A 23514-nucleotide genomic window follows, 5' to 3' on the forward strand; every position below is an offset into this window, starting at 1 on the left:
TGCTCGAGCTGCACTGCTCCAATAAAGTGGAAAGAATTCCATTGTGGACTTGTGCATTAAGATGCAGGACAAACTTTGGGAAAGTAGCTGGTGAGATGTTGTGTTAATGGGAAGATGTTGCTTCAGCATTCTAGGAATCTTGTTGGCAGGGAGTCTGGAGATCGGTTTTGTCAAGATGCATTTTAATAAGATTTGTGATTTTATTTTTTGAAGATTTGTAGCTCAGGTTGTAAGTTTGCTTGCTGAGCTGGTAGGTTTGTTCTCAGACATTTCATCACCATGCTAGGTAGCATCATCAGGTGAGCCTCCAGTGAAGTGCTGGTGTTCTGTCCCACTTTCTATTTACGTGTCTTGGTCTGTTGTGGTGGGCAATATCATTTCTGGTTCTCTTTCTGAGAGTTTGGTAAATGGAGTCCAAATCGATGTGTTTGCTGATGGTGTTCTGGTTTGAATGCCAGGCCTCTCGGAACTCCCATGCCTGTCTTTGTTTAGCCTGTCCTAGGATGGATATGTGGTCCCAGTCGAAGTGGTGTCCTTTTTTGTCTATGTATAAGGATACTGGTGACTGTGGGTCATGTCTTTTGATGGATAGTTGGTGCTCACGTATCCTGATGGCTAGTTTCTTTCCTGTTTGTCCGATGTAGTGTTTGTTGCAGTCAAGAACACCAGCGCTTCACCGGAGGCTCACTGATGATGTTACCTAGCATGGTGACATAACATCTGAGAACAAACCTACAACTCAGTGAGCAAGCAACCTGAATTTTAATAAGGTTTTTCATAACCCTGTAATAGAGAAACTGTTAACAGATTTGTTTTTCCCAAAGGTATAGGAAAATAAACTGAGCTATTGTTGAGTGACAAGAATGGCACACTGAAAGGCAGAATAGTCTATAAAGCAGTCAGTCTCTATATGGTTGGGTTAAACAAATGGAAACAGGAATGTTGAACTCTCCAGCAAGAAATCTAAGAAATATTACTGGAAACTGAGTCCTAGGACCTGTTAAAATAAAGCAACAATGAGTGTAGTCTGTACTTTGCTTTAGGTGTCTTAAGGAATATATGAGCTGGAACAAAAATCGATCTAATGAATGCACAGAAATTTACTCAAAGGAAGCTGTGCCAGTCTAAGCAAGAAGCCTTAGTGTGGAAGCAGTGGTAACACTTTTTTTTAAACTGAGTTTTTTCTGTTTGTTAGAATATTGCTGGGGATAAAAGAGTACGGAGTTTGAGTCCTTTTCTGATGATTAATGAAAACTTTGCAACCTTTTAATCTATTGTAATTAGTTTTCTTTTCCTTGTTTAATAAATGGTTTGTTCTTTGTCTTAAAAATACACTGGCAGTCCCCTGTAAATATGTTCAGTAACTGATCTCCATGATTTAAAACCTCACGGCAAAGTTAAGGTGTAACAAGCCAGGTTTCATTCGGGAACTGATTTGTCCAATATTAACATTAACCAATATCATAATAAAGTGGGGGCTTTTGAGAGATCAAAGCTCATTGAATTCAAGATGAATCTGAATCCTTAAAGATATAACTGCATAGTAACAAGAGAAAATAAATTACACTGATTTAAATTATAAGTAAATTTTGACTGTTGCAAAAAACCTTCCTGGGTAGATGATGTAAATGTGAAAGTGTTGAAACCTTTCGCGAAGGCTAACCTGAGAGAGTTAGAAGACAAAATGATGTAAGAAATAAAAACAAGATCTCTTGAGCATAACATAATAGTGATTACTCAGAATTTAGAGTTAGAAGAAGAGACTCCTGAAAGTGATGTATTGTACCTAGAATTAGCTAAAATTCTTTTACAAAAGAAAAACAAAACTTTAATTTGAGGAAAGAGAGAAATGAAAGACCTTGAACTGCAGGGAAAAAGGAGAAATGAAAAAAGATGGAAAAGAGTGAAAAAAAGGAAATCTTAGATTGGCAATAGAGGAGAAAGATAAAGAATGAGTGATGGAAAGGAGAATGGAATTTTAAAAAAACACTTGAAATGCAATGATAGAGGAAACTCAAAACTTGATTTGACTACAGGAAATCAGAGTAAAGGAAGAAGAGGAGAGAGATGATCAGAGAATGATCTTGATTCTGTTAAGTAATTTAATTAAAATTCTTTGGTTAGTATCTGAATTTACAGAGGAGAGTTGAATGACAATTCACCTATTTGAAAAGCTAGTTATGAATCTGAAGTGACCAAAAGATACTTGGACCAAAGGGCAAAGTTCAATACCTGTGAGCCTATCCCTGAAAGAGGGTTTGAAAAAGAAACCTAAACAGACATTTGTAGAATTTCAAAGAGAAAAGGAAATGTTGAAGGATGAGTAGTTTCCATGCTGTCGGAAATCTAAATCTAAAATCTAAAAACAGTTACTGTGGATTAGGTTCTCCAGGAAGGAGCAAAGGAATTGTATAGTTGAATTAATGCTTGCAGCATGCATTTCTGAGATGCTAGTTTAATGTGGCATATTCTTGGAAATCTGATGTCTCCTGGGAACTATTCAAAATATTTTCTGGCTGTCATAGCATATATCCTGGATCAGATATTAAAAGAATATAGTGCAATTGTAAAACCTATGTTGTACACTGTTAAGTTTTACTTCCAGTATTGTTTCCTTTCTGTTCTTGAGTTTAACTCAGCTGGAGCAGTTGAAGGCACAACAAGAAGTTGGATCACCAATCTCTAACCAAAATGAAGCAGTGGACATTGTTCAGATGCTGTTCAAGGCTGAACACGAATATAACAAGGTGAGTGTGGTGAACACTAACCAAGATACAAACAAAAGATTGAAGGAAATATTTGGACAGTCTCTGATGGTTAAATGTAAATAGAGTAGGAAGTATATTGTAAACCTAGTTTAATCTTGTTGCAACCTTGTTCAATTTCTATTTAATGTTTCATTGGGGATGCTGAGCAATTTTGAGTAAAATATAAATATGTCAGAAAACTCTAGAAATGTATTTGAAGCCACTCCAGTGGGTTGTATTTCATGCGTCTTCCTTGGTCAAATATGTAATGGGCCTAGTATAACTGGAGTTGAAATGTCTAAAATAAGTTTCATGCAGACAGCTAAGCTCAACCAACTACTGCTTAACAAATTACAATAATAACACAAGAACAAACCAGTTCATCTTCTCCAGTCATTATTAAGAGTGGGAATACTGCCTGTTCTTGGATTTCATCTCCAAGAATTCAAACTTTAACATAATGCAATCATAAAGTCCAGCTCATAAACTTCTATGTAATATGTGATGAACCGTGTATACCCGTTGTAAAGGCAAATCTCGTGAAAGTTGACCCATGTCTTTTAGCTTAAAATTTTGTAGTTTGTCATGTAATTCTTGTATAAGTTTGAATTATTTTTTCACCGTCAAAGCCCATCGTTTGACTTACTCTCTTCACCTCCCTCTTCCCTGCAGGAGTCTTCTCACACTGTATGTATTTAATGAGGCTAGTACTTTGTAATGACTTTCACCTCTACATCTCCACCCACCCCTGCCCCAACTCATTTGTTTCAAAAGTACGCATTCATGCCATCTGTTCCAGACTTGCCTATTTGGTGCTGTCATGAACAGCCTCCAATCCTCAATAGCCACTACAAAGCTTCAGATTTAAAATTCTTAGCCTTGAGTTTAATCTTATAATGTTCTGGCTCATCCTTTACTATCTCTGTAATCAATTCTGATCCATTAATATAGCATCTGTGACTTGAGGTTAATCATGCACTGTTATGTTCTCTATAATCTGGTTTGAAAATTTATTGGTATAATCCTTTACCATCCGCTTTTCACCCAAAGGCATAAAAATGTAAGAAACAGGAGCAAGAGTAAGCCAGTCAGCCCTTCATAATTCATTTAAATATTGGCTCATAGAGTGATGTTGACTATCCCTAATCAGTCTTTGCCTTTCCAAATACATGTAAATCCTGTCTCTTAGGATTTCCCCCCCCAACAACTTGCCCACCAATGATGTCAGGTTCACTATTCTGTTGTTCACCAGCTTTTCCTTACCACCTTTTATAAATGGTGACACCACATTAGCCAACTTCCAGTCTTCTGGCGCCTCACCTGTGGCTATCAATAATACAAATTTCTCAGCAAGGGGCCCAGCAATCACTTGTCTAGCTTCCTGATCTTCCACTTCAACACCATTTACCTGCGCGATCTCTATAATTCTGATGTTATTAATATGTAGAAATATGTTGATTTTTGTCTTGAATATATTCAACAAGTGAGTCTCCACAACCCTATGGGGTGGAGAATTCCACAGGTTCTCAACCCTCTCAGTGAAAAAAATCTTCCTTCTCTTGTCTTAAATGCCATGCTCTTTGTTCTGTAATGAACTGCTAGCTCTAGATATTACAATCTAAAGGAAACTGCATCTATAAGAATTCTGTATGTTTCAATTAGATCACTTCTCACTGTTCTAAACTCTAGACAATACAGGTCCCGCCTATTTAATCTTTCCTCAAAAAATAATTTTTTCATCACAGAAACTAGTTTGGTGAATCTTCATTGCACTTCAACTGTGGTAAATTTAGCTCTCCACTGGTAAGGAGACCAAAATGCATGTATGTTAACTTTCAGTGATTCCTGAATAAGGGCTCCCAAGTCCCTTTTGAAACTCTGCACTTCCCAGCATCTATTTAAGAAATGCTCCCATTTAGATTTTTTTCCTACCAGAGTGGGTGACCTCCCATTTCTCCACATTGTCCTCAAGTAAGATAAAATAATAAACGAAACTTGCCTCTGAATTTGCATGATCATTATTCATTCCTCTGTATTTAATTTTTTGTTTCAGGTTAAGCTGTCTTCTGAGCCAAAACAGATGACCAGTTCCAATCTGATTCGCAATAGTTCAAATTTGATCAAGCCAATTCCAATTAAATTGACTGAGTTTGGAACAGACACTCATTACCAACAAGTACAGCAACAGAACAAGGTATTGGGTTTAAAGTTCACTGATGACTTTGTGACAGTATTTGTACTGTTCTCTTTTTAATGTGTCTGAGGATACATTTTTATAGCAACATAAATATGTGTATATTCTCATATGGCAATTGTGTATTGGGCAAATATTAGGTATCTCTACCAATAATTTTAATTATTCTATTTCTACAGCCTATCTTTTGACTTTTCATTTTTCTGCCATACTTCACTCTCATCATGCTATCCAGCTGTGCACCATTATTCTAGCTTTGGTCTCCTTCAACTCCCTCCCTTACTGGGTTGTTCCTCTTTCTTTTCTGGTCGTTATCGATCTGTTGCTTCTTCAGACTTGAGTAATGTGGGAAGATAAAAGGCAGGAAATATTAAAATGGAGCTTCGGAGTTATGCATGTAGGTGATCTGAGAAGGATTATGAACATAACGATTAACCTAATAAAGGCAGAGAGTTGAGGTGCCAAAACTTTGCCTGAACTGGGGTGTGAATAGATCAAGGTGGTCCTACTACTTTGGGTATTTGGAGCATTGAGATCTTAGGAAATACAATCATAGAATGGTTACAGCACAGGAAGAGATCATTTTGCTAGTTTAGTCCCTGCTAACTCTAGAAGAGCAGTTGAGTGAGTTTTACCCCTTACCCTTTCCCAGTAGGCATGCAAATATTTTCCATTTTGAAAGTCTTTTTTTTCCAAACAAGGGTTTGAACAAGGTTTCTTTAGTGCTGTAATATCACTATATGTAATGAAAATTATAGCTAGCAGTCCTTTTGATTTCATAAGAACTAGCAGCAGGAATAGGCTATCTGGCCCTTCGAGCCTGCACCGCCATTCAATAAAATCATGTCTGATCTTTTCATGGCCTCAGCTCCACTTACCCGCTCTCTCACCATAACACCTGCCCTGTCACCATAACCTTTCCACCCTTAACTTCTTCATCATCTTTGAATGTATCCCACCTAGTTCTGGTTACCTCGCAACTTTTAAGTACAGTTAACCATTTTACAATCTCCCCTTTACCAACTTGTAGCCAATTTAGTATTTCAACTGATTCATAATAACTTTGATAGTAACTTCTTCCTTCAGAAGGCCAGATGCACTTAGTCACTCAGCCTTCTGCCTCCATGTTTAGATCCACTTTTGATGCTTCATCAATACCTCCACCCAATTTTCTTATAACCTTTTTGCTATTTATATGTCTTTCCAGTAGATTATGGATTTTTAAAATACCAGATGTAAGTCTTTTTTTGTATGCAAACTGCTCCTCTTGTATCCTTTCTTACCTCCTCTCAGAATTGTAAAAATTTAATCATTTTATATTTTGCTTCATCTTATGGTTTTCTTTTGTCATACAGGGACCTCTAGCTTTGGTTGCTTTCACTTTTCCCCATTTGTGAGAGTGTAATTAGACTTTTCCTCAAATGTGATTGCAGTCAGAGTTTTGGGGGAACTTTGAGGATTGGAGTGGATAAGAAGTACTCAAAGGGAAGCTGAGACTTTGTTACGTTCACTTGTTGCATTGCAAGGCTTTGGTAGAGAGAGCTAAATTTGGCCAATGTTCCTTTTAAGGCCTCCACAACAATAATTTACATTATTAAAGGTGCCCCATTATATAAATTGTACCCATGATGCTTCACCAGAGTATTATTAAGATACTCTGAGGTTAAAGGGAGATATAAAGGAATGTCTTAGAGGAAAGAGAGGTGGAGGGATTTAAGGAGAAAATTTCAGAGCTATGGGGCTTTAGCCTCCAGTATTAGAATCAGGATTGTGTAATTAGTCAACATAAGTGTGCAAATATTTGAAGGGTTACAGGCCTGGAAGAGATTACTGACATTCATGGGGGGGTTGTGGGGTGGATGGAGAATGGGCATGTGTATCAAGTTATATGTGAAAACCAAAGTGAAAAAAGTGTGGAAGAATCATTAGCACGACTGTTCCAATCTCAATCCTCAACAGGAAGTATCTCTCTGCAGCAAACTCGCTTGGATAAATCCAGTTCCTTATTCCCTAAAGGTACTCACAAGTTGCTTCAGAAACTACATTGTACCCAAGCATCAATTTCCACATCATGTCTTACTGTTATACACTCTGACCTCCTCTTCAGCAGAACTTCGAATGGTTCCCAGATGCAGCCTGTTTCACAGTCTCAGTCTGCCTATCTTAGCTCCACCCTACAAGTACAACCTGAAATTCTCCATATTCCAACAATAGACAAGTCCAAGAATTCTAAAATAGGGTCAATGTAGGACTGTAACATGAAGTAATTAGTGAGTGGAACTTGGTGCAAGTTAGGATACATGCAAGAACTTGTATAAGCATAAGTGCATGTTAGAAGACTGGCTAAGACTATGGAAATTGTCAAGCCTAAATGTATCAAAGATATGGATGGGTTACATGTAGAGGATCCTGTTCTGATTCTTACAGCACCTTTTTAACTTTTTCTCAATGTAGTCCAGCCGCAGGTGGACAATCCACCATTTTGTAGACCATACCTTTGCACCGTACATAGTGCCTGCATTCCAGAGCAAACAATTTCCTCTACCTATGGTTTATTTTTTTGGGAGCAAATTTAATCAACACTGTCCCCACTAATTCTTCAGCTTCTTTTTGTGTTGAAATCTTTTTTTAAATTCTATAATGTTGGACAATACCTGATATATGGTTGTTAAAATTATCTGGTGCTTCATAAGTTTACTATGCTTCTTCTACTGATTTTTTTAATCTCATGTTTCTTTGACTTCTTTGAGTTTTGTGAAGTTTATATTCTAGTCATAAAAGTTTTTTTTTATATAGAGCACAGAATTGGGAACAAAGCATTTGAATTTGGCGGTCTTGTTTGGAACACAAGAAAAATCTACTTTAACTAATGTGCCAAATGAAACAAAGGAATTCAAGAGTAAAGCTTCCAGTCGACCAGCTGTTGTACGTTCTCTGTCTTATGAGGAACCCAGAAAACTGCTCGAGCTTGAAACTTCCCAAAGTGTCAAAAAGCAGTTTTGTCCTGCTATTCAGAAACTAATGAGTCGTGGAGTTGACCTGCATCCAGTATCTGAGTTACCAGAAAATCATTCTTGTGAAAACCAAAGTGAAAAAAGTATGGAAGAATCATTAGCAGGACTGTTCCAATCTCAATCCTCAACGCGAAGTATCTCTCTGCAGCAAACTCGCTTGGATAAATCCAGTTCCTTATTCCCTAAAGGTACTCACAAGTTGCTTCAGAAACTACATTGTACCCAAGCATCAATTTCCACATCATGTCCTACTGTTATACACTCTGACCTCCTCTTCAGCAGAACTCCGAATGGTTCCCAGATGCAGCCTGTTTCACAGTCTCAGTCTGCCTATCTTAGCTCCACCCTACAAGTGCAACCTGAAATGCACCATGTTCCAACAATAGACAAGTCCAAGAGCACTATTGCCTCAAATAGTTGTACTAATCAAATACAAGCCTCCAGTATCATACCCCCTCATGAATTGTTTCAGAAGCTGCAGATAGTTCAGCAGGATCAGCAACATCATGCTGGAAAAATGACTCTTGCAGCTAAGTTTTCAGCTCAGCCGCCACCATTAGTCAATCAGTCTGATTCTGCAATGAAACATTTTGATTCTCAAACTGAAAAATTTATCAGTTCAGAAAAACCAAACCTACTTATTCAGGTAAGAAAACCTAACTGAAAGGAATTTTAAGATTTTGCTATGGAAAATTGACCAAGTCCTTTACCAGAGTAACTTTGAACATAAATGATTTTTAAATAACCAGATTGCTTTTTAAGCTAATCTTTATTAATGAGTAACAGGTTCGCTTTATAGTTGGACAATTATGTTTTTGAGCATGGAATGTTACATTGAGGTTTTGTATGTTCAAAAGTATTGTGCTCCATTTATGCAAAATTCCTTGCAGCAAAGCTATTGTTACAAAACTGTTTTCCAAATGTAAGTTGTCAGAATAGTGGAAGTGATTTTTGATCCTGGTAAGACCAAGTCAGAAGTTAAAATGGGTCAGAATGGCAACTAGGAATTTGGGAAGCAGGTGGGTAAGGAAATACCTTTCAGGAGGTTGCACTTCTCCATTAATAGCCTTTTACTTCGAATATGTTAGTTGGTTTTCCCAGGCCTCTGGAAACCTATCCACTAAAGGACTTACAAAGGGCTAGATATATAAAATAAAATGCTTTTACATGGTGATTTGTAAATCAAGAGGGAAGGCAATGGCCCAGTGGTATAAATGTTGGCCATCAATCCAGAGACCCAGGTAAAGCACTGAGGACTGCAAATGGTGGGATTTGAATTCAATAAAAATCTGTAATGAAGAATTTAATGATGACCATGTAACTATTGTTAATTGTTGGAAAAACCAATCTGTTTCACAAATGGCCTTTAGGGAAATAAACTGCCGTCTTACTTGCTCTGGCCAACATGTGACTCCAGACCTACAGCAATTTGGTTCACTCTTAATTGGAGGCTGAACAATCCAGGACGAGCAATCCAGCAATCCTGTGAATAATGGAAAAAAAACAAGAAGGAGGGAAATGTTTCCTCACCTGTAAATCTCTATTGTTCACTCTCCCACTGATCTGTCCAATGTCTTGCTCTTCTCCATGCTGATTACCTTGGTGCTGCCTCAACCATGTGAACCCATGTGATCTGTTCTGTAACCCTTGGTTTTTCTTGCCGCCCTGCAACTCTCACCTTACCTTCTGAAAGTTATCACTGTTCTTCCTGTCTCTGATGAGGACTGGAGAGGGAAGCAATGAGCAAGACGTTCAACAGGAAAAAAGGTCTGCAGTGACCAAGTAATATGGGATTGGAAGGGACCCTGGGGGGTTGGCAGTGAGCACGGAGTTAGAGAGTGGCAGAGGCTACAAACTGGACAGTCAAAGGAAGGAGGCTGATCAATAAGAGGCCATGAACCAGAGGGTCATCAATGAATGGGAGGGTCACAGTAGTAAAGACCATGAGCTGGAGCATTAGCTGTGAGAGTGTTGTTCAGGGAGGTGGGGTATTGTAAGTTGAATGTTCCACAAGCAGGTTTTGGCAGTGATTAGGATGTAAGTAAAAAGTTAGCACATCTAATGGAATCGGAGTACCGAAGAGACCCTTCAGCCCACTGAGTCTATACTACCAAAAATATACCACCGCCTATGCTAGCCTACTTTCCCACAATATGCCCACATAGCCTTGCATGCTATTACACTTTGTGCTCATTCACAGCCTTTGCAAAGTGTTTGAGGTTTCCAGCCTCAACTACCTTCCCAAGCAGTACCTCACAGACCCCCATGACAATCTGTGTGAAAACGTTTTTTCCTCAAATCTCCTCTAAACATCATGCTTTTTACTTTAAATTTATGCCTCTGTTTTATTGATCCTTTGACTAAAGGGAACAGTTGCTTTCTTTTCACTCTACCCAGGCCCCTCATAATATTATCAGTGTCCCCTCAATCTTTTTAAGCTCCAGAGAAAACAACCCAGAGCGCTTATCCAGCCTCTCTTGTTATGAAGTAGAAAGCATATACTGTACCTTTAAAGAGTGAGTGAATGCTATTCTGAACTGAGATAACAAGCTTTTGTGTATATGACTACATGGCAGTCCCAGAATGTACTGGAAAATTGAAAATATGTAATATTTGGGTGTGAAATGGCTACCCTGAGTTTTGGTTGCAGTTTTGACAACAATTCGAATTTAACCAATCAGTTTAACTTATGCCTCAGGATACAAAAACCCAATAGAGTTTGGTTCGATGTTGGCAAAACAATAAATTCAGTGAAACCGTCTGATGTTGGGGGTATAAAAATGCAGACATTTTGAAAATTGGAGAGAGAGCAGCTACCATTGAGACAGACACTCATGGGAGAGGTAACATCTTGCTGTCCAAGAAATTAGGAAACGCTCTCTATCGAAGGTACCTTTTCATATGAAACATACTCAGTGAAAAGAAAGAAGGTAATCCAGGGAGATCTTCAGCCAGAAGAAGAAAGACACACAAGACTACAGCAGCTGTGTGGTTTTGAAATTAATGTTGATGTCATTTTAATAAGTGTCTTATTGGTACAGCATATTGTTAAAAAGTTGGAAGCCGATAATAAGCAGTTAAGAGAAAGGGTGGCTTAGAATTGTGAATAGTTTCTTTTAATGTTCACTGTTAGAGTTTAAAAAAATTGATGTTACTTTCTGTAAATAGTGGAACTTGTGAGTTCTCTGTCACTCCTATTTTAATAGATTACGAGGCGAGGTGAGCTTTTCTGGGTGTTTTAGTTTAATTGAGAGTGGTTCACCTCCTTGTCATAACACTCTTGATAGCTGAAATGGTCCAACCTAGACAACATCTTGGTGAATCTCCTTTGTACCCCTCCAGTGCAATGACATCCTTCCTATAGTGTGGTGACCAGAACTCTACACAGCACTCCAGCTGTAGCCTAACCGGAGTACAGTTCCAACATGAAGTCCTGCTCTTATAATCTAAGCCATGACTGATGAAGGATCTCAAATGCATTCTTAACGACCCTATTAACCTATCCTTCCACCTTCTGGGATCTGTGAACTCCAAGATCCCTTTGTTCCTCTGTGCTTCCTATTGTCTTGCCATTTATTAAGTACTACCTTGTCATGTTCCTTCTTCCAAAGTGTGTCACCTCACGTTTATCAGGGTTCAATTTCATCTGTCACTGATTTGCCCATCTGACCAAAGTGCTTATATCTTCCTGTAACCTAACACCTTCCTCCTTATAGTCAACCACCTAACCAATCTTTTTGTTATCCATAAACTTATCATATCCTCATCTATATCACTTATGAATATCACATCGTCCATATTTCTTAATTATTTTAATTAGGAAAGTTCTTTCCTTTGCTTGTACTAGAATTTAACAATGTAAAGTATTTCAGCTTGTATAATGTTTGTTTTTTTTCTACTGAGAAGGGCCTTGCACAACCTTACTACAGCTTTTACATTGATTTTGATGGGAAAACCAGATTTGCTTCAAGTTGCTTCACTTAAAGTTGCAGTTTTCAAGGCCTCAACAACAATTTTTAAGTGAGGCCCTGTTCTCTTTCACATGTCCTTTTTGATTTTCATCCTTCAGCATTTCTTTATCTCTGCAGGCACATTTTCATTAGCATGTTCTTAGGATAAAAGCTGTACCAGTAATACTCTATTAAATAATTTCCCAGCCCTGGTGATACATAAGAAAGCATTTAGGAATAGTCTCATGTCGAGCTTAGACCAGAAAAGTGACAATTTAAAACAACTAGTCCAATTTATTTAAAAAATTTAAACAGGAGCTGTGGAAAGTGATCTTGTCCAAACCATGGAAAAATATTCTGGTTTACAGTTCATAAAAGCTCTTGGTTGCACTCACAAGCAAAGCAGTTGCTAGGGTTAAAACAAAGGCCTAGGAATCTTTTTGTTTTGCTGAAATATTCTTAAGAATCCAAAAAGTAATGGAGAAGCTGTCAACAGACTCTGTTCACCTGATTTTCAGTTTAATTGTAGCCATTATAAATTTTAGTGGTGGCTAAGGTGCTATACCTATAGATGGCACTACAATACCTCGCCAATATAAAATGCATTACGAGATTCCAAGATAAACAAGTAGAAAGAATGCATCAAACATTGTGGTGTGGATTTCGTATGAGCTGATGGTCTTGATGTGCATTTGAAGATTCCTTTCTCAAATGTCTACCAGTTAGAACAAAGCACTAATGTAGGTTCCTCTGTACCTATGCGTGTTGAGCTTTCCTAATGCTGAATAATGTGCAGTGAAATTAATCTTTGATCATTAAAGTTTAAAATATAACTTTAATAATAGTTTGCCTTTGTAATTAAGATACTTTGCTGCTGTAGTTGACCCTCAAGCACAATATTCATTATTTTAGTAAATTCCACCCTCTATCACTTAATGCAGACATAGATCTCTTCTAGCTCTTGTCATTTCAGGGTGGCTCACAACTTATATTCTGGAATATATAGCATTACAAGGTAAGTCACAAGATAACAGTTATTCATGAACCTCAATACGGTCTAAATTATTAATCACTATCCTTTTCACAGCCTAAACTTGGAACATAGCATTTAGCAAGCCTTAAAGATTCAAAGGGTGGGCAAACTCCTGTGAATGCAGGAAGCTGAAATAAAGATATGAAATACTAAATATTCTGACCTGTTTCAATTTGTAACTATTCTATATTCTTTATTTTGTGCATCTGCAATATCTATGATATCTTTGAAATTTGCTGCATTGTTGTAGATTCCTGAATTTTATGTTAGTGCAAGTGATCACATTGATGTAGAGAAATGACGATACATCAAAGTTGTTTGTAATGCTATGATTGGGGCCAAATCTGAAACAACCCAATTAGGTGTATTTTTTTTCACTAACGTCCATGACAGCTATTGCATTTTGAGCAAACTGGCACACTTTCAAAAGTTGAAGCAATTTAAACATTAAAATGGAAGAAGGAAGAAAGACTTGCATTTATATGATGCTTGAACATATCACAGTTTTGAAAATGATAAAAACATCTTCTTCCTAGCCATTACTTCAGGTACTAGCTGTGGTTCTGACTTACAAGATTACACATTCACATCTCACTTTAGGATTTGAACAGAAAAATCGAGGCACACGTTGTAATGTAGTCACTGATGGAGTGCTGCACTGTTGGAGCATTAGATTTTTGAATGAGATGTTAAACAAAGGCCCTGTTTTCCTGCACTGGTTGATGTTTAAATATCTCAGGCACTCTCTCAAAGGAGAGAAGATGAGTTATTTTATGTTCTGGTCAATATTTATCCATTGGACAACTGTAACAATACACTGGATCATGATTTTAAAAAAGCTCATGCTTACGTATGCAGTTCCATTCATGGGGGTAATTTAAACATCTGACCGATGAACATTTTCTATACTTAGGAATGGCTGCTTCATATTGTTCTGCATTGTGTTCCAACTCGCATACAAATTGACTTGTGCACAGACTCTGGAATTTAACCTGGTCATGACCCGGAAACTGCCTGTACAGGCAACCTGGTCATGATTGAATTATTGTTTTAAGGGCTGGATGTGCTAATGAGGCAAGGACCAGATAAAATCACATGACTAACTGCCATATATACTCCAGCATAAGCATGCGAGAAGCAAGTTGCATTCATAGTTATCTGTAAATACATTTTGTAGTCTGAGATAGTAAAGATAAGCTGCAGCCAAAAACGGCACATGGTAGAATTGTTTTTTAAATCAGCTGCATTGCTGGACCGACACACCATTGTAATCTTAAAGCAGCAAGACTACCGTATATATCCTAGAATCAATTATTTATTAAAGACAGAGCATCATAAAGATGAATATCAAATTCACTAGCATGTATTGGAAGACCAGATGTCCCTTCTCAAATCAGGCTGATTACACTAAGGATGGAGTTATGTTTTTTAGATTTATCCATTTCAGACCCAGACAAGGAAGTGATGAAAATAAAGAGAGCCGTTCGAAAACAAAGGATTGCACTGAGTCAACACTTAAGGCTCATCTTGGAGAAATGGAGAGATCCTGTAGAGATGATGTGTAAAAGGCAACCGTCACAAGAATCTGTTTAATCAGTTTATCAGTAAGTGCCATGACAAGGCTGAGGACTGATTTTTCAGATGTTGAGCAGATAATGAAGCTGGTTATAGCTTCAACACCTATCAAAGCTTTCAAGAAAGATCTCTTCAAGTAATAGGAAGGTCATGACATTGACATGTCATTTTAAAGATGGTAGACAAGATGAAGTAATTGTAGCCAGACAACAATATATATACGCATGTTCTTTATTGGTGCAGTTTGCAGGACAATAAAGTAAGCAAGCCATGTGGGAAGTGCGGTATGTGCTACACCTGTCTCAAAGCTGCCTTGCGTTACAAGCCTTTTCTACGTTATGTGGCAAAAAAGGCCTGTACAAGGAATGTAGTTCCAAAAATATAGCCAGAGGCCATAATATAACACAATCCAACAAAAAACATGTGCGATATGCTGGCAGTATCAATGAGTAATGCATCAAAGACCTGCAAGACCTCAACCATAAGCTTTAACTAACTGACGGAGTGAAGATTCTGAGTGAAAGAACCTGCAACCAGATGGTGATCAGGCTCATTACTTAAATGTTTGATCCCTGTGTGTTTGGAATAAGCAGCAGTTTCTTAAGTATTTTTCATGCAAATCCAAGGCCCCTATTTGAATATTTTTAGCACTCCTAATTCGTTTCAGGCAGTCAATAGGAATCCCAAAGGTGTACTTTAACCAATGTCACCATCGATGCAATTCCTGTGTGCAAGGCATTCGTAAGACAGTGTCTGGAGTATTAGCCCCCTTCCTTGAGGAGTTGTAATAGAGATAGTTCAGAGGAGGTTCACTAGATTTATTTCAACAATGAGGGCATTGTCTTACAAAGAATAATTGAGCAGTTTCGATCTGTATTCTCTGGAGTTGAGAAGTTGAGGTATGTAAGATGTTTAAAGGGGATTGACAAAGTAGATGTAGTAAAGGTGTTTTGTGGAGCAATCCAGAACAGGTCATGCTTTTAAGATAATGGATAGCAGATTTAAAACCGACATGAGCAGAAATGAACTCTCAAAGGTTTGTGAATCTTCGTAATTCACTACCAAAGAGTGGTGGATGTGGACACATTAAAAATTTGCTTCCTCCTTACATTTACTCAGTTAGTAATGGGTTGAAAGGTTACAGAAAGCAGGCAGCAAAATGGCGCTGAGATCAGCCATGATTGAATCAAATAGTAGGACAAGGGGTTGAATTGTCTACTCTTGCTCCTAGTTCTTACCTAATTGCAGACAAATCTTCATATCTTTTGAATTTTCTCATTGATGTTTTTCTCTGTAGAACACAAATTAATTTTCGCCACTTGTATATATGGATGATCTGTATTTTGTTATAGAGAGCACAATCATAAAATTAGCTGATGACACTGAAAAGGATAGCGAACATAACTGGAAAAGGTTGATCCTGATATCCTAACAATCTGATCCATTCACTCCTGTGCAATCTTCAGCTAAGCATTGAACCACCTTTATCTCCCTATTTCTATTCTGAATGTCACTATGTGCAATTCTTCAGTTATCACCCTTTTGCCCTACTCTTGTAATCTCATCTCCCAATAGATGTAGGTTTACTCACTGAGCTGGAAGGTTCATTTTCAGATGTTTTGTCACCATACTAGGTAACCTCTTCAGTGAGCCTCTGGACGAAGCACTGCTGATGATTCCTGCTTTCTATTTTTATGTTTGGGTTTTTTGGGTCATTTCCTATGGTGATGTATGGCATTCCAACCAGAAGTCTATCAACAAACACATTGACTTGGAAGTAAAAACAATGACTGCAGATGCTGGAAAGCAAATACTGGATTAGTGGTGCTGGAAGAGCTCAGCAGTTCAGGCAGCATCCAACGAGCAGCGAAATCAACGTTTCGGGCAAAAGCCCTTCATCAGGAATAAAGGCAATGAGCCTGAAGCATGGAGAGATAAGCTAGAGGAGGGTGGGGGTGGGGAGAGAGTAGCATAGAGTACAATGGGTGAGTGGGGGAGGAGATGAAGGTGATAGGTCAAGGAGGAGAGGGTGGAGTGGATAGGTGGAAAAGGAGATAGGCAGGTTGGACAAGTCAAGGAGACAGTGCTGAGCTGGAAGTTTGAAACTAGGATGAGGTGGGGGAAGGGGAAATAAGGAAACTGTTGAAGTCCACATTGATGCCCTGGGGTTGAAGTGTTCCGAGGCGGAAGATGAGGCGTTCTTCCTCCAGGCGTCTGGTGATGAGGGAGTGGCAGTGAAGGAGGCCCAGGACCTCCATGTCCTCGGCAGAGTGGGAGGGGGAGTTGAAATGTTGGGCCACGGGGCGGTTTGGTTGATTGGTGCGGGTGTCTCGGAGATGTTCCCTAAAGCGCTCTGCTAGGAGGCGCCCAGTCTCCCCAATGTAGAGGAGACCACATCGGGAGCAACGGATACAATAAATGATATTAGTGGATGTGCAGGTAAAACTTTGATGGATGTGGAAGGCTCCTTTAGGGCCTTGGATAGAGGTGAGGGAGGAGGTGTGGGCGCAGGTTTTACAGTTCCTGCGGTGGCAGGGGAAAGTGCCAGAATGGGAGGGTGGGTCGTAGAGGGGTGTGGACCTGACCAGGTAGTCACGGAGGGAACGGTCTTTGCGGAAGGCGGAAAGGGGTGGGGAGGGAAATATATCCCTGGTGGTGGGGTCTTTTTGGAGGTGGCGGAAATGTCGGCAGATCATTTGTTGACCCTATTTACCACTCCTGAGAAAAGTACAGGAAATGACATCACCAACCTAAAATAAATCCAAACATATAAATAGAAAGCAGGAATCATCAGCAATGCTTCATCAGGAGGCTCACTGAAGATGTCATCTAGTATGGTGATGAAACATCTGAAAATGAACCTTCTAGCTCAGTGAGCAAACCTACATCCAGAACCTCAACCTGAGCTACAAATCTTCTCAAACCTCGCTCGTCCCCCAGTCCTGAAATTGAAAACGTGTTCTGTTGTTTTAACCAATGAGATAAGGAGAAGCCCTTAAGGCAACAAATGAAATTATTTTCAAAAAGACTATATGAGACAAAGTGGTAAATTATTAGAAAAGCTGAATTGAAATTGTAGTTTTAATTTAGAATTTTATATTGGTGTATTTCTTAACCGCTTGTTTTCTTTCTTGATAGGCAATCTCCCCACAGCGCATTCCAGCTACAGTTATACCATCTCTGTTGATGTCGCCGACAGTGTTCACCCAGTCTTCAGTGGGAAAGCCAATGATGAGAGTAGAAGCAAGTGCCATACTTTTACCACAGACAGATACCATTATGGCTCCTAAACAGTTACACAGTGGTTTGCATTCATCTGCACAGATGGCAGAGCTGACTAATAAAAAACCACATGCGCTTACCAAGACTCAGTTCCAGGAAACTCTTTTGTATCTTTTGCAGGTATAATTTTTATCAGTCAATTTCTGGCTTTCTGGAAGAAGAATTGTTCTGGTCATTGCATGTATTGCATTGTTAAAAATATATATTGCTTTTGTCACTGTACAGAGAGCTTGTAACAATTCTTTTCTCTGCTGCTTTTAAGTCCAAATTTAATATCAATGTATAAAGTAAACAGCCTTTCTAAATCTAAAAGTAATTAAAATATCAACTGAGTCTACACTGGTCCAATAACTTGGATTTAAAAAAAAATTCAAATTCCTATCCATGTGTTCAGATTCAAAGTACTTTATTAAGAAAACAGAATTCAACTGTGCGTTTTTGTATTAGTATATTATTTAGTCACAGGTGCAGTTTTCAAGTAAATTCATTGGTGGTAATTTTAACTTTTGAAAGATAAAAGGCAAAGATTAATACTGTGTTTCCATTTCATAATTGTAAGAATAGATTTGACAGTAAATCAGTAACAGTTCCAGTAAATATTTCCATGTTCATCTGTTAGAAACTTACTGTTAAAGTTGAAACAATAGAATTTCTTTGGAATTGACAAGATATATTAACCAATTAGGATCTTTTTTTAAAATATTTATTTGTTAGGTATTATTTCCTGATTGTGTTGTAGTCCTAATGAAGTATTTTGTTTTTTTTTCCTTATGTTTAAACATTCGCTTCTGAATATTCTCTAAATTTTCAATTTTTGTTACTTTGAATTTCAGAATGATCCCAACTTTGTGAATACCATTTATGAAGCTTATCTCACAAGCCAATCAAACACCTCAGCAGAGAAGAAAACTTGAAAGTTTGATGCAAGATGTATAAGTAGATATAATTTAGTGAAGATAGTCGATGGTTCATACTACTAAAATAATTATTTTTGTTCTTATTTTGTAAGAGTATTTTTGCTTTGAAAGTTATGCTTGCTTTGATTAGAACAGCTTAAAGGGCTACCTTTCACACTGGATAACTTTTACTGCTGCTCAGGCTACTTTTTAAGCTGTTTTAAAATTATGATCATTTTAAAAAGGAGTTGCAATATCTGAAAAATAATTTTATCTGAAGACCACTTCTGTTTCATGAGATATTAGTATTGTATTTTTCCATTGATTCAGCAAAATAAAAACTCAATACTAGTCTGTTATTTGAATCGCCAACAACTTGTTGTCCATGTTCAAAAATGAATATTGGTAAAGCAAAACTCACTTTTATTTGCCTGACAAAAAAAACATAACTACCTTGTTTTCTTTCCCACTACTTCAGATTGTGCTATATGAATTCTTTGTATAGGTCTTCTCGTGGGTATCGCTTACTTCGTTTAAAATGAAGCCTAACTTGATTTGATCTGGAAGGAAACTTTGTTAACAAGTAGGATTGCTTCTCCACAATGCCAAATTGACTCTGCGCAGATGCTTCTAGGATGCTGTGTGACAGGTCATAGTCATAAAGTGTCAGCTTACATGTGTGCTCATCTTATCAGGCTGATGAGAGGGCTGGGAAGGTAGAGGAATGGTGGGAGTAAGAGGAATGTAGATAGAGAGTTTTGTCTCCCAAGTGTCTAGTAAAATGTCTGTCTGTTTTTAAAAATCCTAATCCTAAACTCTGTTTCTGAAATGGCCACTGGATTGCATTTTCATTTCATAATTGTAGGAATAAATTTGAGTAAATCAGTAACAGTTCCAGTAAATAGTTCCATGTTCATCTGTTAGAAAATTACTGTTAAAGTTGAAGCTATCGAATTTCTTTGAAATTGATGAGATATATTAACCAATTAGGACCTATACGTCGAAGAAACCATTCTACCTGCAGCCAGATCTGTGATGTGTGCATGGAGTATCCTGGGGACTTTGGTGTTTGTAGCAGTTGAAAGAAGCGACAAACAGCAGATAATGAGAGCGGAGAATGCTAATGTTTCCGATTAGGCTCTGGCTGCTCCCAAGATTTGTAAACGCTGCTCCTGCCAATCACCTCAAAATTAGGGGCTGGCTAATTGACAGCAGCTCCAGATCAGTCGTAAAAGAGAACAGGACTGAAGGCAAATGGCTGGTTCTCGAACCAATCAGACTAAATGTGGGGTAGGACTGAGTTGATCCATCTTATCATAACTGACTCAACTGGCCACTGGTGAATGGGCAGCAGGAGCTAGTGAAGTGGGTTGGCCAGGAAGCTGCCTTCCTGCATGTGCCCACTCATTGTTCTGTCTGTTATGTTTACAATAAATTTAGCTATTACAAATATGAAATTTGTCAGATTATATTTTGGGACGTTGTCTTCAATTTTAAGATAAAATGGAGGAATGTAGAAGCTCTCATGACTTGTCCTATATTTTGCCAGTCAGCAGGCTTGTGTGAGTTGGTTGTGAAAAGTTCAGAAGGAGTCTAAGTTGACTTATTAAGAAAGAAGTGCGATACTCACACCTAGAGTATTTGTCTCAGCTCTCAGTCGAGCCTCATTTTTCATTCATCACTAACGGTCAAGACAACAACTGGATTATTGAAACAGTTGTACCCCCGTTTGATTTGACAGCCTTGACTGTTTGCTCCATTTCACAATGTTTGTTTTCAGTGCTTTGTAGTTTCAGGTGTTATAATTTAAAGGGATTGGACAATTGACAAATATTGCCTTGCAGTGGAAAGAACTTTTTTTATAATGAAGTTACGAATTAATACCTTTTAAAAAGATTTTACGAATATGTTCAACACAACCATTCATGTAACAGTTTATAGTGAGTGAGTCGGCATAGAATGTCACCTCTTTGTAAGAGAGTCAGTGTTAGGGATGGTGATAATGTTTGGGGAAATTCATTGGCATGGTGGCATGAGAGACCATGGGGATGTTTGGGGTGATATACCTTTGCATGGGGCATAATGGTCCTTGTAGGTTGAGATGAAGGACCCATACCTTAACCTAGCAGCCATAGAAACTTAGAAAATATGTGCAGGAGTAGGCCATTTGACCCTTTTGAGCCTTCACCATCATTCAATTTCTATTTCTGCTCTCCGGACAATCCAAACAAAAAGTCTTCCAGCACTCTGCAAAACAGAAAAGCCCATTCACAATCTGTGATGGTCATGACCAATGTTTTTTTTAAAAATGCATATTGGTAAAGCTTGTTATTGTTACATGCTGCCTTTGTACCATGCTTCCAGACTTGCCTGTCATGAGCAGCTGCTCTGTGTATCCCAGGTGACCAACAAGAAAATAGAGAGACATAAACAATCTCTTTCCAAAGTCAGGTGTTACTGATCTCATTAATTCGGCTGTTCCAAATTGGTCATCATACAATATTCTGCATCACATATGTGGTGGAACAAGTCAGTGCTGAGGACCAATGGATTTGTAGAGTTTGACAATGATATATACCAATATAGAAAAGGAAAATGCTGGAAACACTCAGCAGATGTGATAGTAACTGGAGTGAAACAGTGTTTCAGAATTGGGACCTTGATTCAGTGTTCTGAATATTAGTTCTGTTTCTCTGTCTCTATAGACTATGTAAATTGAGGGAAGGTGAAGGGTTCAGTTTTCCCACCACCATTCCATTTTGTCAGTGTAGAGGCAGTCCTACTGTCCAGAAACCAATTATGTCACTTAAGTGACCAATTAAATGTCTCTTTCCACAATAGTTGTTAGTAAATGGGAGACTACTTGGTGAACAATGGTGGTCTCTGTCAGTGGAAGATCTCCACTTCAAGTCACTTATGGCCTGTAGAGAGGCTCCCAGAAGGCACTAGCTTCCAGCACAACTTTGCCAGGGCCTGCTAGCTGATTCCAGATCTCTCAGATTCTGCTTAGCATCCTGAAATGGCATCATCATCTTCCTAGTACAGACCTAACAGTAGGCCCCATTCCCAGTAGTCTTGATGTAATTGCTAAGTTAATAGTACTCTAATTGATCAGCAGCTGCTGGGAATGAGTAACTATCCTTTCAAGGGACAGCTGAGGACCTCTTGTGGTTTAGTGGCAGTGTGTCCCTACCTCTGGACTGGGAGCCTTGGGTTCATGTCCCAGCTGCTTGAGAGGTGTGTAATAATATCTCTGAATGATTTGGAGATGCCAGTGTTGGACTCGGGTGTACAAAGTTAAAAATCATAAGATTCTGAGAGATCAAACTCCAAATTGTGACTTAGAAGCATTAAGCAGACATGTTTTAAAGCCAGAATTTTGTATACCAAGTCATTGATGACCTCACAAGTTATTCATCTTTATACATCTACGCAAAAATGAATTCGAAACCACCCTCACAAGTCTTAAGCCCTACCATTGCATCAGTTACCAAAAACAAATTGCGCATATGCCAAATTAACGTGACATTTTAAATGAACCATAATGATGTAACATTATTAGCCATGGGATCATATTGAAGCTTGCACCTCTGCAGAAATCCCCAAATATCCCTCAAACTATTGTTAGAACCCTTACTTATTTTTCTCTATTTTTTATCATTTTTGTTTTAGACCTGTGAACTGAGAGCTAATGGTGACTTCTGGACTATGAACAGCAGTTTTTTTTTAGAAGAAAAGAACAAGCAATTTGATATTGTTTTGAGGCCAGGACTAGTGGTTAATTTACAGTTTGCTTGTTGTTCAAAGCACTTGTAGGTATTTTGGTCCATAGATACATTGTACAAAAACAAGTGGCAGATGCTTGGATGTTAACTGGCACCGTAACACCCTGTGAGGTCTCAATCAGTCCAACAAAGAAAATTTTGGGGAGGAAAAGAAGAGAAAGCCATTTTTGCAGCAGTTTTTTATCGTCTATTTTTGTCAGAAGGATTGTGGCTGCCAAAGCTACAGAACAGAAATTTAATTGCACCCTCATTATCCTCTTATTATCACCTTAATGTTTGAAGAGTAGAATCTCAGTTATAAGAATTAAGTGACTATTCCTTGGAGCCTACTGGAAGAAGCTGTTTGCATTAACCAATGTCTTCAAAAACAAAGCAAGATACAATCCTATGTGCCTGAAATATTACTGATTTCGGAGTCTGCATAAGTGAACTGGCTGATTACATGTCTCTCATTTTTCTTTTAATCCATCCCTTAACTGTGTCTGTCTTCATGAAAGTGGGGGCTAGAATCAAAGAAGATTGTGATTATAGACATTAACTGAATTACCTTATTAATTAACCTGCTCTACTAAAGCTACTGTATTATTAATAAATTGTTAATTTCTTTTCATGCTATAAACTTGGTGTCTGGTACTAGTTCTTCACAAAGTCTGGTATTGGTTATTTAAAAGCCGGGTTGAAGCTACTGGAGCAGTTTTGAGAGTCGTTGAGTATTTTAATTTTGTTGTATTGCAAATAGGTATAAGGAGGATGAGTTGATTTGGCTGTCTGTCTCTGTGTCATAACATATTAAAATAGGTTCTTAGCAAAAGAAAACATTTTAAAATTTGCTGAGCTTTTTGGTCACACATAGCAATTCTAAAGAGACAGAGCACGAAAACCCTAAGCACGTTTTTGCTTTCCTCAGTCTATGTTTTTCTGCTTAGCTTACTTATTTCACTAATATTCTTTGAAGTATAAAAAAGTTACCGTCCTATCCTGGTCTGGCCTGGAGCAACATGGTTAACTCTTGACTGCTCTCTGAAATGGCCTCAAAAG

General features: G+C 38.2%; 1 protein-coding gene across 11 annotated transcripts in view; it reads left to right on the plus strand.

The window, feature by feature from the left end:
• Positions 1-23095, plus strand: part of dcp1b (decapping mRNA 1B) — a 90432-nt gene extending 67337 nt beyond the window's left edge. For 10 of the 11 annotated variants that reach the window (XM_072552256.1, XM_072552248.1, XM_072552249.1 and 7 more), the window contains 5 exons: positions 2606-2747; positions 4801-4941; positions 7738-8601; positions 17652-17915; positions 18629-23095. In XM_072552256.1, the coding sequence (XP_072408357.1) occupies positions 2606-2747; positions 4801-4941; positions 7738-8601; positions 17652-17915; positions 18629-18709 (1492 nt within the window). In that variant the 3' untranslated portion in view covers positions 18710-23095. The remainder of the gene's footprint in view (positions 1-2605; positions 2748-4800; positions 4942-7737; positions 8602-17651; positions 17916-18628) is intronic. The other variant, XM_072552245.1, reaches the window with a different exon arrangement.
• Positions 23096-23514: the final 419 nt, after the last annotated feature.

Source organism: Chiloscyllium punctatum, chromosome 32 (genome assembly GCF_047496795.1).
Source record: "Chiloscyllium punctatum isolate Juve2018m chromosome 32, sChiPun1.3, whole genome shotgun sequence".
In the NCBI taxonomy this organism is placed as follows: Eukaryota; Metazoa; Chordata; class Chondrichthyes; order Orectolobiformes; family Hemiscylliidae; genus Chiloscyllium; species Chiloscyllium punctatum.